This window comes from Desmodus rotundus, chromosome 10 (genome assembly GCF_022682495.2).
Source record: "Desmodus rotundus isolate HL8 chromosome 10, HLdesRot8A.1, whole genome shotgun sequence".
In the NCBI taxonomy this organism is placed as follows: Eukaryota; Metazoa; Chordata; class Mammalia; order Chiroptera; family Phyllostomidae; genus Desmodus; species Desmodus rotundus.
Genome location: NC_071396.1, coordinates 50611515 through 50627299, shown reverse-complemented (window position 1 = coordinate 50627299; position 15785 = coordinate 50611515). Strand labels below are relative to the sequence as shown.

At 48.3% G+C, this 15785-nt stretch overlaps 2 protein-coding genes across 6 annotated transcripts in view; one reads left to right on the top strand and one right to left on the bottom strand.

Annotated features, from left to right (window-relative positions):
- The window catches only part of SMIM33 (small integral membrane protein 33), a 59368-nt gene that overhangs the window by 6278 nt on the left and 37305 nt on the right, over window positions 1–15785 (bottom strand). The gene's annotated exons all lie outside the window — the stretch shown is intronic.
- ECSCR (endothelial cell surface expressed chemotaxis and apoptosis regulator) lies at window positions 4628–14107 on the top strand. Of its 3 annotated transcripts, XM_045183912.3 has the most exons (10): window positions 4628–4720; window positions 4974–5150; window positions 8692–8736; window positions 9056–9100; window positions 9831–9956; window positions 11053–11166; window positions 11571–11669; window positions 11861–11897; window positions 12554–12650; window positions 12897–14107. In XM_045183912.3, the coding sequence occupies exons 2-10, from the start codon at window positions 5090–5092 to the stop codon at window positions 12903–12905; spliced, it is 633 nt and encodes a 210-aa protein (XP_045039847.1). In that variant the 5' UTR covers window positions 4628–4720; window positions 4974–5089; the 3' UTR covers window positions 12906–14107. The 3 variants fall into 3 exon arrangements, with proteins under 3 accessions (XP_045039847.1, XP_024431018.1, XP_045039848.1); XM_024575250.4 differs by lacking the exon at window positions 9056–9100; XM_045183913.3 differs by lacking the exons at window positions 8692–8736; window positions 9056–9100.

Sequence of the window (15785 nt, the reverse complement as noted above, 5' to 3'; positions counted from 1 at the left end):
CCTTTTACAGATAGCAAAGGAAAGGATGTTGCTAATGCAAGGGGGAAAGTGGTTGAACTGGTTACACTCCATCCTTGGGAGGTTTAGCACAGACTTTAGGAAGCTACTTTAAAGATATGCAGTAAACATGTGCTGCCTCAATTCAGGGTGAGGGAGTTCTAGCAAGAGCAAGCCTCAAAGCAGCCTGGGTACAATGCAGGCCTGGTTCTCCATGGGAAAACCGATCTGTGAGCCTGGGTCCTGTGTGCTGCCTCCCTCCCCGCCGGCTTTCCGAATCAGGGGCTGGGCTACATTCGCCACTGCCACGCGGATCGGTTCCCTATAGGTTGCCATGACAGAGAGCCATTCAGAGCCTGGCTGACTTTCAGAGCTCCTGTTAAGCTCTGAGTTACTGGAGTAAGCCAAGAGCCAGGGCTGCCCATTTCAGCCACACCCTACTTCCAGCCTTCTTATTACAAGCTATAGATCTATAAAGGGAGTGGAATACCTTTGTGGGGTAATAAAAATGTTCTACAGTTGTTTGTGGGAATGGTTATACAAGTCTGAATATACTAAAAGCCACTGAATTGTACACTTTTAATCAATAAATTATATAGTATGTGTCTTAGTCTGCTCAGGCTGCTGTGCCAAAATACCACAAACTAGGTGGTTTATAAACAACAGAAATGTTTTCCTCACAGTTCTGAAGGTTGGGAAATCCAAGATCAAGCTGCAAACAGATCTGGTCTCTTGATGAGAGCCCACTTCCTGGTTCACAGACAGTGCCTTCTTGCTGCATCCTCACATGGCAGAACGGGCAAGCTAGCTCTCTGGGCCTCTTTCATAAGGGCACTCGTCTCAATCATGAGGGCTCCATCCTCATGACCTAATCACCTCCCAAAGGTCCCACAGCCTAATACCATCACCACTGGAGTTAGGATTTCAATACATGAATTTTCAGGAGACACAAACTTTCAGCCTATAGCAAGCAGTGTGTGAATGATATCTCAATAAAGCTGTTAACACACACACACACACACACACCACAAGTCCTGACCAGTGTGGCTCAGTTAGTTGGGGGTCATCCTGCAAAGCAAAAGGCTGCCAATTCAGTTCCTTATCAGGGCTCATGCCTGGGTTGTGGGTTCGGTCCTGGCTGGGGCATGTACGGGACGGGACCAGTGGATGCTTCTCTCTCACATCGATGTTTCTCTCCCTTTCTTCTTCCTTCCCCTCTCTCTAAAAATAAATAAATAAATGAATAAATAAATAAAAAAATGTTTTTTAAAAGCCATAATGAAAAATCATTGTAAGAATGACTGAAAAACAGTGTGATAGTACTGTAGCTGTTCATGCCAGAATCAGTCATAAAAGGAAAAAATGGAATCAGCTTAAATGTTCAAAAGCAGAAAGATGATTAAATAGACCACAGAATATTACATAAGTTGCCATTAAAGATAATCACTATGAAAACTGTGAGCCAGCAGAAAATGCATATAATTTGAAAATAAGGAGAGGTTTCTTCTTCCTCTTCCTCTCCCTTCTGGAATAATTCAGTCCTAAAGGTCAGTCAGAACAAGGCAAGCAATGGGGGGAGGGGGGCGCAGGGAAGTCACAGTGGCCCAGAGCAGGGGTTCTGAGACCACAAGGAGTAAGAAGGGTAGGGGAATGGCCCAGGGTGGAGGGTCAGGGTCTGAGAGGAGTGTGGAAGGCATCCATGAGACAAGGATAGTGGTGGAGATGGGAGCTAGGTTACAAAGGGAGTGATCAAATGAGGATAATAGGAGCCAAGTTTCAGAGAAGGGCCTTGGAAAAGCTACCCCCTCATAGCAATGGGCACACCCACCACCTAGATCTCAGGTGTTTTATTTCTTTCCATTACAGTTGACAGTCAATATTATTTTATATTAGTTTCAGGTGTATAGCATAGTGGTTGTCATTTATATAATTTACAAAGTGATCCCTCCCAATAAGTCTAGTGCCCACCTGGCACTATGCATACTTATTACAATATTAATGACTATATTTCCTATGCTGTACTTTACAACCCCATGACTATTCTGTAACTACCCATTTGCACTTCTTAATCTCTTCACCTTTTTCACCCAGCCCCCCCTCCCATCTGGCAATCATCAGTTTGTTCTCTGTATCTATGGTGTCTCAGTTTCTTTTTTTAAGATTTTATTCATTTATTTTTAGAGAGGGCAAAGGAGAAAGAGGGAGAGAAACATCAAAGTGTGGCTGCCTCTCGCGCGCCCCCTACTGGGCACCTGGCCCACAGCCCAGGCACGTGCCCTGACTAGGAATGGAACCAGCGACACTTTGGTGTGCAGGCAGGCATGAGGTCTCAGTTTCTAAATATCATTTCCATTAAAAGGAAGTAGGGCCCCTTGGAGAAAGCTGATTGCAGGGCTGGGGCTGGTAAAGCAGGAGATGAACCTGCACATCTTGTTATGCCAGAAAGTAAGGAACTGCTCAAAGAATGATGGAGTCAGGTTGAAAAGACACAGAAGTCAGCCTGAAGGCGTCCCCAGTGACCAAAATGGGGACAATTTGAGCATTAAAATAATAAATGATTGTAATATGTAATATTCACATAGTTTCAAAGTATCTCCCCACAAAATTACAAAGGGAAAAGAGTAACTTTGAAGTGGGGAAAACTGGCTATAGTGGCTGAATGGTAGTTTCCAAAAAGATATGTCCGTGTCTTAACCCTGAGAACCTGTGAATGTTCCCTTACTTGGAAAAAGAGCCTTTGCAAATGTAACTAAGTTAAGAATTTTGGGATGAGCAGGTCACCCTGGATTATCTAGAGGGACACTAGATTCAAGGAAAAGTGTCCTTGGAGACGGAGGAGAAAGCGACGTGAAGACAGAGACAGAGACAGAGACCAAAGTGAAGCAGCTACGAACCAAGGAATGGCCAACAGCCACCAGAAGCTGGAAGAGGCCAGGAATGGATTCTTCCCTAGCATCTTCAGAGGGGGTGTGGCTCTGTCAAGACCTTGATTTTGACTTCTGGCTTCCAGAACTGTGAGAGAGTACATTTCTGTTGTTTTAAGTCCCCAGTTTATGGCAATTGGTACGCAGCCACAGGAAACTAAGACACTAGCAGACACCACCTTAAGCAAGTGATCAAGTGACCATCCATGGAACAGATCAAAGACCATGTACCAACTGATAGGATGCAAAGAGAGGGACACAGCATTGCTTCTGCGACATTCCTGTCACAGATGCATGACCTGACAAGCCCAAATGAGAGAAACTCTACAACATAGCTGGACTGTAACCTTTAAAAATGTCAAGGTCGTGAAAATCAAGGAACGACTGAAGAATTGTTCCAGACTGAAGGAGACAACAGAGATGTACAATGAGTGATTCTGGACTGGAACCTTTCAAAAGAATATTTATTTATTAACTGTTTATTACAGGGGAGAAAAATAGGGAGAGAAAATTGATGTGAGATAGAAACATCGATTGTACCCCAATCAGGGACCGAACCCACAACCTAGGCAAGTGCCTTGACTGGGAATCCAACTGACAACCTTTTGCTTTGCGGGGGGATGCTGAGCCAACTGAGCCACACCGATCAGGGCTGGACCAGACCATTTTGCTATAAAGAACACTCTTGGGATAACTGTCAAAATCGGAATGAAATCTGAGGATTAGATAGTATTAAATTATCAATATTAATTTTCTAATTTTTTTTAAAAGTGCCCCTACAGTTTGAGTAATTTTCTAATTTTGATGGCTGTATTGATTACATAGGAGGGCGTCCTTGTTTGTAGGAAATACATACTCCCACACTTCACGAGCGATGGGGCATTCTGTTGGCAATTTACTCTCGAAAGCTTCAAGGAAGAAAAAGTTCTGTGTAATGTACTTTCTGTACATTTGTGATTGCTTCAAAATAAAATATTCATTAAAAAAACAAAACATAAGGGACAAAAGGACACCAATTATAAAATGATTACATATATATGCATATTATATCACAGGCTGGAAGAAAATTCACAACAACAATAATTATATTAAAGAGGATTGTGTTACATTGCTGTAAACCTTTTTGGGTTTAGTTTAATAAATATGTGCTGAGGACCCACTATGTGTCAGGCATTGTGCCAGGTCCTAAGGATACTGAAAAAAGTGACAATGTGTATACAGGAGAGAGTACTGTGGGGTGTATGGTGGCTGAATGCTAAGGATAAGAATACTCCTGGAGCACAGGGAGGGCCTGACCCCAAAGTGAGGGGAGTGCCTGGAAGGAGGAACGCTTGGAATGTGCTTCTCTTGGTTTTTTTCTTAAGAATAACAGTAATAGCCCTGGCTGTCATGGCTCAGTGGATTGAGTGCTGGCCTGTGAACCAAAGGGTCCCTGATTTGATTCCCAGTCAGGATACATGCCTGGGTTGTGGCCCAGGGCCCCAGTAGGGGGCAAGCGAGAGAGGCAAAGTGAGAGGCACACTTTGATGTTCTTCTCCCTGTCTTGCTCCCTCCCTACCCTTCTCTAAAAATAAATAAGTAAAATCTTTAAAATAAAAAAAAGAATAACGATAATGAGAGATACTGGGAGCCCCATGTGCCCTGGTAGTCCTGAGGAGCGAGAGGAATGTGAAGAATTCGGAGTCTATAGAGCATGGGCGGCGGGTGGGCTGAGCTTTACAGCGCAATCACAGTCTGAAACAGAATGGGCTTTGGGGGATGGATTACAGTCCAGGAAAACTTCTAGGTGGTGTGTGGAGGTACCTGATGGATCCCTGGGAGGGGAAGGCAGGGGGCGAGGGGGGATAGGGGTCGGGGAGGGGAGGGTCGCCATCACTGGTCTTTGAGCACAGGCCCTGGAGGAGGGCGCACTGGCACTAGCCCAGGCCACGCAGAGTCCCAGAGCCCAGGGCGCAGTCGTGGATGTTTCAGCCTTACATCCTCATCTGGGCTGTCAGGCTGAGCAGGGCCCCTGGAGTTAGTCCCAATCTGTTTCCTTCTATTCTTTGACAGGAAGCTCCTGGAGAGCCAGCCCCCAGCCCCTCCCCGCCCCAGCACTCCCTCTCTCTTCTCCACTATGGACAGAGCCTCCACAGAGCAGCTTCCTGCCCACCACAGACCCAGCTGACATGGGGACTGTCAGAGCAACGCAGCTGTGCTGGGTGATCCTCAGCTTCCTCCTAGTCCAAGGTAAGAGGCACTAGCCACTCTCCTTCAGCAGTTCCCTCCCAGGGCTGGCGGTCCTACCCCTCCTTCAGGACACACACCGCAAGTCTAGCTCTTCACCCAAAGGAAATTCCAGAGCCTTTTGTGCAAGGGATCGGTTGGATTTGGAGGTAGACATTACCAGGCAAGGGTAAAGCAGCATATGGTTAAGCCCTTTTGTGGGGAAAACTTCCAGGGTGAACCAGGGCCCCCCTAAAAGGCTGGCCTCCTGAAATGCGGGGAATGACTGTGTGGGTGTGAGATTGAGGCCCCAAAGCTCCTTCCAGGGTGTTCTACTGGCACGACATTGTCTGCACCTTGGGCTTTACGGGTGATCTTTTTTCTTCTTTAGTATGGGGGAGTCAGGACCTGGGAATTCCAAATACTGACCTCAAGCTCACAGCAAGAGGGATTCAAATTAGATACAAAGAATTATTTCCCAAAGAGGACGTACTCAGCATCCTCACCCAGGGGCCTAGTTGAGATGATCTTCAAAAGAGATGACTTGAGAACACCTCCCAGACAGAGCCCTGCCGGTGATGAGTGGAGAATTACCTCGGAAGGGGTCCTCTAATTAGGGAGCAGTTGCTGGGAACTATGAGAAATCCAGGGGCTTCTGACTCACAGGGCAGCAACTTCCCTTAGGTCATTTCTTCCCCACCCCCACGGCACCCTGCTTGAGTGCTCTGTGGAGGGTTCATGAACCCACGCCCAAAGCAGCAGAAGAGAGTGTGAGAGTGCTTGCATGGGAGGGAGGATGCCCGTCCTTGGTGGGGGGTGAGAAGGCCTGAGCGCCAGAAGACTCTGCCTCCTGGGGCGGTCAGACATTTCTCTAAAAGCCCATGGCTTGGAAGTCAAACCCTGGTCACTCACCCCCTCCTCCCCCCGACCCCTCCCAGAGGATGGAGTCACACTTTTGATCTGGGGCTGGGGAACTAGGCTGTTGTAGAAATTGCGGAAATGGCAGAGGAGGTTGAAAGACAAGACTCATGAAGTGGGATTTTCATAGGCTTGGGCTTCTCCCAGCTTCCCTTCACACTGCCTTGCCCCAGACAGGTGCCAGGCCTAGGAATGCCCTGTGTGAACTCTACGGAAGCCATGCCACTGCTTGCATATCCTATCCTCTTATCCAGTATCTCAGAGCACTTACTGTCCCCTTCATCTTGGTGGACTGAGGAATGCTTCTGAGGATATTCAGGCCCACAGAGGGACCTGGCTGTGGATACACAAGTCAGGGCAGAGTAGGCTTGAGACTTGGAGGATTTGACAGAATGGGGCAAAATTTTAAATGTCCGGCATTTACTGAGCATGGACTATCCGTGGGACGCTGCATTATTGTTCACAGGTTGCATTAAGTACTTTATATGCATTTTCTTATCCTCACAACCACTTATAAGGTACTAAAAATCACTTGCATGTTATTTTATTATTTTTTTTACACTCATCCAAAGTCATGCTTATTGATTTTAGACAGAAGGGAAGAAACATCAATCAGTTGCCTCCCATGTACATCTCAACCCCTCTCAGTACACACCCCAACCAACCGTATGCAGCCTGACCAGGGACTGAACCCGACCGGGGACCAAACCTACAACCTATGTATATGCCCTGACCAGGGATAGAACCTGCAACCTTTCGATTTACAGGACAATGCTCCAACTAACTGAGCCACACTGCCCAGGGCTAAAACCACTTGTATTTTAATGAGGGAAAAACTAAAGCTCAGGTCAGTAAGTGACAGAGTCAGGACTCGAACTCAGGCCTACCACACTCCACACTCCATGATTTTTTTAAGCACTAAAATACGCTGCTGAGGAACACTGGATGAGGCTGTGGAAGGGGAGGAGAGAGCGGCTGGATGGAAATGGAGCAGGTGCGGAAGAGGGAGAGGAGACAGGAAAATAAGAAATCCCAGTGGCCAGCATGCTCTGGTGCCCAGTGGTCAGAGGCACCCTGGCCTGTAAAAACAGATGCTCCCTAAATCCCTCCTCTACTCACAGAGGAATCTCCTGGTGACAAAAAGTTCCAGTAGGGGGAGGGGGCAGGAAACAAAGAGCAGGCTCCTGGAACTTGGAACCTGTGACTTTGGAATTCTTTCTAAAACTAGTAATTCTTACTAGTTTTGTTTTTAGATAATTGTGGGAAGGCAGGCACTGAGCCCTCCCACTAAAAACTAAAGGTATAACCCTGTATAACTTAGACAGTACCTTAGATACCCTTCATCAACTGATAGGTATTTTCAGGACATGCCTTGAATTAAAAGGGTCATTCCGCAGCTGAGCAAAGTTCTCTCTAGCCTGGGGCATCTGTAAGTTTTAACTCCCCTGTTGACGCACCTCCGAGTGAGGGAATGACGTATCCGGGATGCTGACCTGGAAAAACACCGCATGGCCTAGGGTTTGGGAAAACGTGGGCTTGGAAACAATTAATTCCACACTATCCAAGTGAGAGCCCCATGGAGGAAGGCAGTGGCTAAGGAAAATAAACAGATCAGCAGGCTGCCCCAGGCTGGGCCGGCCCCTGGCTGCCAGCCGCCTCTGCTCACCCAGGCCCGGCCTGGTGTTTCCCTGATGACGAGGGGCGGAGGGGACAGGAGAGCCGGGCCAGCGGCTGCCGGCCCAGGCCCAGCCAGAGCGGAGGGACGGGAACCCAGCTGGGCGGCTCCACTTCCCCGCGTTTTCCTTTCACATTGTTCACAGGTTTCAAGAATGATTTCATTGTGGAAAATGAGCAAACACAGCCTGACCTTCGAGGTCCCACAGACACAGGGGACACGTACATGGCCCACAAGTGCACACATGCACGTCTGCGTAGAGGCTGGCCAGCATACATACGTACTTACAAAACAATCTCATGTGGGCTTCTTACTGGGGCCTCCTAGTGACCTCCTCCCTGGGTTTGTCCAACAACAATCATTTCTGAGAAGGTTCTGCCTGTGGGAGTAAGCTGATCCCTTGTTCTAGAGTTTCCCTGCCTCCTGTATATATCCCAGAACTTGCTTCCTGTAGGCCCCTACCTCCTGCTGGAGGAGGGCAGAGATGTAACCCAGATACCAGCCCCAGGCCCAAACTCCATCTTATTCATCAAGTCTTTGCATCCCTTCCCCTGGGGCAGGACCAGTATGACGAGATTCACAGGGGAAAATGGATGGCTCAATGGTAGTGTAGTAGGACAGTAGCCTGGAGACCTGGAATCTTTGTCTAGACGGGCAGGTCACGGGCCCTCTGTCCTTAGATATATCACTAATTTAAAATGACCTTCCCCTGATGTTGTGTCAGGTTGGTATAAAACCCATGTGGGACTGAAGAGACAGGGAAGCACTCTGCCGTGCTGAATCATGAGGTGGTGGTGACGGTGCTATTCAGTCACGGGCTCAGAGGAAGCCGGCCCCCTAAGCTGGCGCCACATCCTTTAGCCCTCTGTCAGCATGGGAGGCTTGGAGAGCCAAAAGGCCTTGGCTTTTCTGGGGGCTGTGTGCTGGGCAGGAGCCTCACAAAGCTAGTCCATGTTTTGCTTTCTCTTGCAGGCCACAATTCCCAGCCCACCTCAACGCAGCCCTCTAGCCCTCAGGGTAAGACCAAGCATACAGGACCTCCTCCAGCATTTAGGTCTGGGAGCTTGGTAAGGGTGAGAGGATCTCTAGGCCCTGTTTTGCACAGATGTCAAGTGATCGGGGGTGGGGCCAGAGCTCAGGACATTCAAGATTGAGCTCATTAGGGACCTTTTTCTGCTTGGCCCAGTCTAACCTGCCTTGAAGGTGGAGAGAGGAATTGTTGCAGGTGAGGGATGGGGTAGGAAGACAGACTAGAAAACACCAGCTATTGGTCAAAAGAGAGGGAGACAGAGAAATAGGAGGCAACAAACACTCAGCCTCAGATGATCTGTTTCAGGAACCTTCAGTCTAAGTCTGACCACAGAGTCAACTCCCAACACAGGTGAGTGAGTGTGGTTGTTGAGGGGCCAATCCCGGCCCTCCACCCAGCCCCCTGCCCATCCTTTCAGACTTGCTTGCGGCCCAAGGGTTCTCATATGGGTTAGAGGTGTGGTGTCATCAAACCTGCCCCACCTCCAATTCCCCTTCTGCGTCTGTCCTTGAAGAAGACAGCCCTTCCTCAGAGCCCAGTAGCCCAAGCCCTCTGTTCAGCGCCAGTGCCCCAGATACTCTGCTACTCAGACTACAAATTCCATCCAGGGAGGGCCCAGTAAGGAGGCAGGCGCAGTTTCTGCTCTAAAGGAGAATGCAGACTAGCGGGGAAGCAGACAAGCAAACAAGACCTCATGTTGCCAATTACAAAGCAGGGAGAGAAGGGTTGTGATGGGCATAGCAGAGAGTGCTGTTAGAGCCCAGACAAATGTCAGCCACTTCTGACTTGAGGGCCAGTGAGTACATCCAGAGTACAGTGAGTGAGAGCTGAAGCTGCGGCCAAAGAAGGAGTTAACCAAATGAAGACTGGGAGGTAAAGGATGGTAGGGTGTATTCCAGGCAGAGGGAACTGTACAGGTGAAGACCCAGAGGTGTAAGAGAGAATGGCTCCTTCTGGAATGAAAGTAGTAATGAGAAGAACGATCTTGGACTAAAGAGCCTTCCCTGTGTGTGTGCGTGTGTGTGTGTGTGTGTGCTGGTTGAAGCCCTAAGCAGGCTCATACATGCTTCCTACTCCACAGTCGCTCCAGAGAAGGCCTCACAGGTCCCCACACCTGTGATGCCAAGGTCAAGCACCATAGATGGTCACTTCCAGAGCTTGCCGGGCCTGACTCCGTCCCAGCCACAGCAGCACATATCAGCCCTTGGTAAGTATGTGGGGCTGGTGGTAAAATACAACAGGTCATGTCTGGCTGGGTTCCTTCCTCTCCTCTTCAGGGGGCCCAGGTCCTGCCCCACAATGAAGGGTCTCAAGGCCAGGATCCACATCAGTGGCACGCTGGTCTGGAAGGGAATGAGAGAGGTTTGGTGGGGAGTAGAGGCAGGGACCTGGGCCTGGTCACAACGAAGGTAGAAAGAATCTGGACTCAGGATTGATAAAGGCACAGAGAAAGAAAGGAAGGGTTAGGAGAACCAAAGAGCGCAACAGAAGGCAGATGAGGTTAGGAAAGGGTTGCATGCTTCTCAGGGCAGGTTGGTCCTCACCCAGCAGTGCGGGAGAAGAGCTGGCGGGGTCCTCACCTGCCACCTTGGCCCGCTGTTCGTGGCACAAGGTGTACCAGGCAGCAGCAGCAGTGGCAGCAGAAGTGGAGGGATGTTCTGGCTGTGCTCCCGACAAAGAGCGCCCCGACCCTTTCTCTCATCCTACCCCTTGGCTCTGGGATTTTTTAAAACTCCCAGACTTATTTAGGACAGGGGTGAGGACAAGGAAACGGAACGGCAATCAGGCCTGCAACGAGTTCAAGAAGGGAAGAGACGGGTGACCATAGCACTGTTTAAGAGGGCCAGAAACTTGGGTGTCTTAACTGGCAGGCTGACATATTAGATCAGTCAGTGCCTGGGGACAAACTTTTGTGCCCTTCTTTCCTCCCTCTTCAACCCTTGGCAAAACACGATGACTCTACCATGCCTAGTCTGTCTCCCTACATCTGCAGCATAAATCCCTATCTTCTTGACTCCAAGGGGGTGGTGGAAAGGGCATCACGAGGGAAGCATCCAGAACTTTCTGGAGTCCTTTGGCACTAGTACCACGACAACCAGCTATCTAGTCATGTGATCCCACATCACCCCGTTCTGACCTCCATCCTCACGGGACCTGGTCAGAGGGGCAGGGAGGAAGTCTTCTCTGTAGGGCTGGAGCTGCCTCTGCAGTCCTTTACCTGGAGGAACTGGGAGGGGAGCTAGCTCTCTCTGGCAGGCCGAGTTCCTTCACTGATGCACCCACCCATCACTGCTCCATTTTAGACACTTCTCAAAATGTTACCACCAAATCAGCCACCATGAGCCTGAAGACCAGAGGAGACTCCACCATCCTGCCCAGCCCTACGTCAGAGACGGTGCTCACTGTGGCTGCGTTTGGTGAGAGGGAGGAGACGGTGGGGTGTGGCAGGGACCTCGCCCCTGAACTGACTTGGACTCTGAGTCTAGAAACACAAGTTCAAGTCTCTCATTTGTACTAGGAGGGTTTGGCTGACAAAGAAGGCTCTGGCGGGAAAGAGTCTCCACTGTCACTCTCTCTAGTCAGTTCTCCTGGGCTCTGCTGGGTTCCATGTTCTTATGGGAGGACGGGGAAGGGCTGTGGAGCCCACTCCGGCCAGGGCAGCAGGCTGAGAGCTTGTTCCCCTTCTCAGCAGTGAAGGGGAATTCACTTTGCTCTGGAGCCTGTCTACACAGCACTTAGCTGGGAAAAGAATTTGAATTCCTGTTACCCCCTTTTGTCCCTTCCTCTGCCTCCCCGCCACCCCAACCTTCTCTTTGTTCAGGTGTTATCAGCTTCATTGTCATCCTGGTGGTGGTTGTGGTCATCCTGGTCGGCGTGGTCAGTCTAAGGTTTAAGTGTCGGAAGAATAAGGAACCTGAAGGTACCTGCCTGACCCTCAGGCCCCGCTTTGCCTCTCTCTGCTAAGGCGCTCACATTCTGGGACCGGCATCCAGCCTGGAAGTGAGGGCCGGAACGGCACATCAGCATCAGTAGATGACATGGGAGGGTCCACTTTGGTGATCTTTGAGGGGCAGGTTGTGATCCCCAATCTGTGCCTTTGGATTTTTACAGATCCCCAGAAGCCTGCGAGTTCCGGGCTATCTGAAAGGTAAGACTATCACAGGTGTAAGTCAAATCATCTATCCGACCTCAGTCTCCCCTCCAAGAGGGAGCCAGAAACCAACGCTTCCTGCCTTCCACACACACATACACACGCATGGAATTCTGACAGCCTGCACTGAAGCCAGAGCTGGGGGCGAGCAGGACAGGGGTGGACCTGGACCTGAAAGAAAGCAACTGGTGATGGGATACGGACTGGAACTCCTCAGTCCCAGGGCTAAGCCCTTATGACCCCTTCATGAAAAGTGTAGGAATTCAGATTCTAATATACTCCTTAAATAAGAAGGTACTTATTTAAAGAACCACTTATTGAATACCTCGTGTGTCCTAAGCCCTATAGTAGATATTTGGTAATATTATCTCAAATTCTTAGAGTAGTTCTTCCAGGCAGATATTACTGCATTTTATACATAAAAAAATATTAAGACTCAAGAGAGGTCATAATTGGTCAAGACCACACAAGCAGTAGGTAGTAACACAAAGATTTAAATACAAGTCTTTTGGGCTTCAAAACACTTTCGTTTCATTAGGGTCCAACCCTGAAACAAAGGGTCTACTGTTCAACAACCCCTACACAGTTCCTTGACCCCCACATTGCCCTCCCACTTTTCCTATCCATAACCCATGTTTCCTTCCTACTTCTAGCTGCTCCACAGCCAATGGAGAGAAAGATAGCATCACGCTCATCTCCATGAAGAATATCAACATGAATAACAGCAAAGGGTGCCACTCAGCAGAGAAGGTGCATTTTTCCTGGTCCCCCCTCCTCCTTTTCAGGTTCCTTTTTTTTTTAAGTAACACTTATATTTACTTGGAATATTATCGTGCATCATCTAGGATACATAAATAGAAAATATATTACAGTAGTCAGGCTCTTGTCCCTTAACCAGAAATGAGATATTTTCAAAGACTCAGGCTCTTCTCTCCTCTTGCCTATTTTACCGCTCCCAAGGAGTTCATCCTTCCTCATTAGGTATTTATTTTGCAGGTTCTTTAAAAGCAACCTTGGGTCCCCACGAGACCAAAGATGATGCAGCTGCCCTGTAAGGAGGAAGGCGATGGGATCAACAGAGGCAATAAACCACATAAATTATTTTTTTGTTTCACATCTACTCCATACTGCATTCCTCCAGATCTAAAGGACACTAACATTCCTTCAGATCTAGGAGCAAGCTAACAATACGAGAGCCTCTTTCCCACATGGACAGCCACTCTAGAAACACAGCCAGCTCCTCCCACCTTCTCAACATCATAGGAAGGAGAAGTCTGTAGAGTAAAAGCAAGGAAAATGACAAAGTGGCTTGGTCCATTCTACTTGGCATTAAAATTATTTTCTGACCTGCAGTCTCATTTCTTTTAAGGTCTATGCTCCCAAGCACATTTCTTAACAGAACATTCTAGCAGCTCTGGAGCCTCCTTTTCTAGGGAAGGCATGTATGCAAGTTTCTGCCCCTATGGGGAGCTCTCTGAGAGACCTGGGAGGTGGAGAGAACTTTTTGTCAGGCTTGCCTCTGTCCATCTGGTTTATTGAGAGTAGGGATGAAGCGACTGACTAGCCTAGCCACTCTAATAGAGGGGAGAGAAAAGGAGCTGTAGCCAGTGACCAATCGTCAGCAGTAAAGAAATATTAAATCTGGAGAGTGAGAACATGGGAGACACAACGCATTCTGACTAGGAAACTCCAGTGGTATGAGCTGAATACTAAAAGGGCAAATGTCCTCTGCCTGCCCCAGGGTAAACCTTCTTCACTGTGGTTCTAGCTGTGGGAATAACACTGGGGAGGTCTGGAGTGAAGACAGGTCTATGACTTTATAAAGCAAAACCCACCCTCTCTACCCCATACAGCTTTATCTTTGTGTCCTAAAAATAAAGGATAACAAATAATGTAAAGTCATTCAAACAGAAGGAGGAAAAGAAAGCAATTATCTGTTTTCTTAGTAATCTGTGTTTGAAAATAAATCTATGGAAGAGTCATCTGTGTATGTTTGCAGGCAGCTTTTAACTGTGTAAGCATCTGCTAGTTGGCAGTTTAAAACAGAGGGAGAACACGGATTACCCATTCTGAAGCCAAAGCAGGCTATTTTCTTCCGGATTTAGACTCCGCAAGGTGCTATCGGAGAGAAAGCCTAGAACAAAAAGTTTCATTTTCTCTGTCACTGAAACCATTCAAGTGCACTAAAGAAACTTAGTGGATTCTAAAATCTAGATACCACTCTGAGTGGGAGCCAGAGACAAGTCTTAGGTGACTCTGGGCAAGTCTTTTGTGCCTAGATTCCCCTGCGTATTCACGTGCACAAAGGAAAGAATGATCCCACCTGGCCCTGTCTACCTCATGGCCCTGTAAAATGGAATGGCAAATGTGGAGAGACTTGGGAAGCACTAGTTGACAACTGTAGCAGAAAACATGGCGTACCGCCTGGGTCTAGCTCCCACACTCCAGGACCATGGCACTTGCTCCCCCACTGCTGCAAGTGTTGGCTGCTAAGGGCTCACAGCTGGTGGATGACTGGTTGATGGGGATGGGTGTGGGGATGAAGACCTGGACCTCTTGCCTCAACTTCTGCCCCAATCCTGCTTCCCTTATGCTTCATAGATGCTCCCAGAGCCACTCACCAATAAACTGTCAGCATGCAAATCTTACTGTCTCCGAGTCTATTTCTTGGAGTACCCAACCTGTGACAGCAATACTGTAGCATTTCTAAATAATAATTCAGATATATTTTATTTGAGCCAAACTGCGAAAAGCACCTGACTTCCTAGCCAGCTCCATACAAAAATCCATCATTGGGAGAGAACCCTCCAGGTGACATAACAAGGTCTAGAAGCACTGGATTCTGTTTCAGTTGTTGTTCTGACTACCATGGGCACTTAGTTCGGCTGCTTACCGTACTGGACTAATTAGGTCAAGGACATGGGTTTCACTCTAGATAACTCAGTTGATGTCTCCATTATAAGGCCACAAGCTTCCCCGACTCTGGACGATGTGCTGCAAATATGAGCTGTTAGTCATAAGGTGTTTATATGTGGGGGAGAGGGGCGAACTGGTATTAATATGAGATTGAAAGGCTTTTACCCTAAAACTAGCACTGCAGCACCACATTAGCCATATTCATTTTCCAGTTGCTAAATAACTATCCTTTTGGAAGGGATAGAGGATGAATTCACTTAATGCTGAATTCTGCTCTCCAGCAAACTATATAAAGGGGTTCTGCTACTTATGCAAAAACAAGACCCCACCTCTGACAGGAAATCCGAGTGCAGCCTTCTGCAGCTCCTGAAGCTGCCCTGAGACAATATCTCTTCCTTGATGTCTAGACAACAGGATGGTGGGCATTTATAAGACAGCTTCCTCCCTATTCTAACACAGAACTACAGAATTCCAAAGCAGGAACAGGTGGTGGGGGTAGGGTGGTTGCTGTAGAGTGTCCTTCTTCCACTTCTCCCCCCATCCTGTGTGAAGGCAACAAGCAAACCAGCTCTGGTGCACAGTCCCAGTTGGACAGAGGGGTTGTTTACTCAGCATCTTTCTTCCAGGTCTGGATGGAGCATCATCTCAACCGTATAGGGCACACGGCCAACCTCAGAAACACCAGCAAAAATTCACTACAGTTCAACAAGCATTTCTAAAAGTTAGGAGAGAAAATTGACAGAAACCTGAGGCTGGCTCTAGGTAAAATAGTGTACGAAAATCATGGCAGGCCCCCTGGGCCTAGGTCCTGCACACGGTTTCCCAAAGTCAGGTCAGTACTACTTAATCCTATTTGAATCTGCTGGAAAACACTGTGTGTCTCTGCTCAGCAGTTCCCCCTGGATTAGCGGATGTCCTTTCTCACTTGTTTGAACTTCTTTCTGCACCTACCTTCTTATCTTTGTGAAC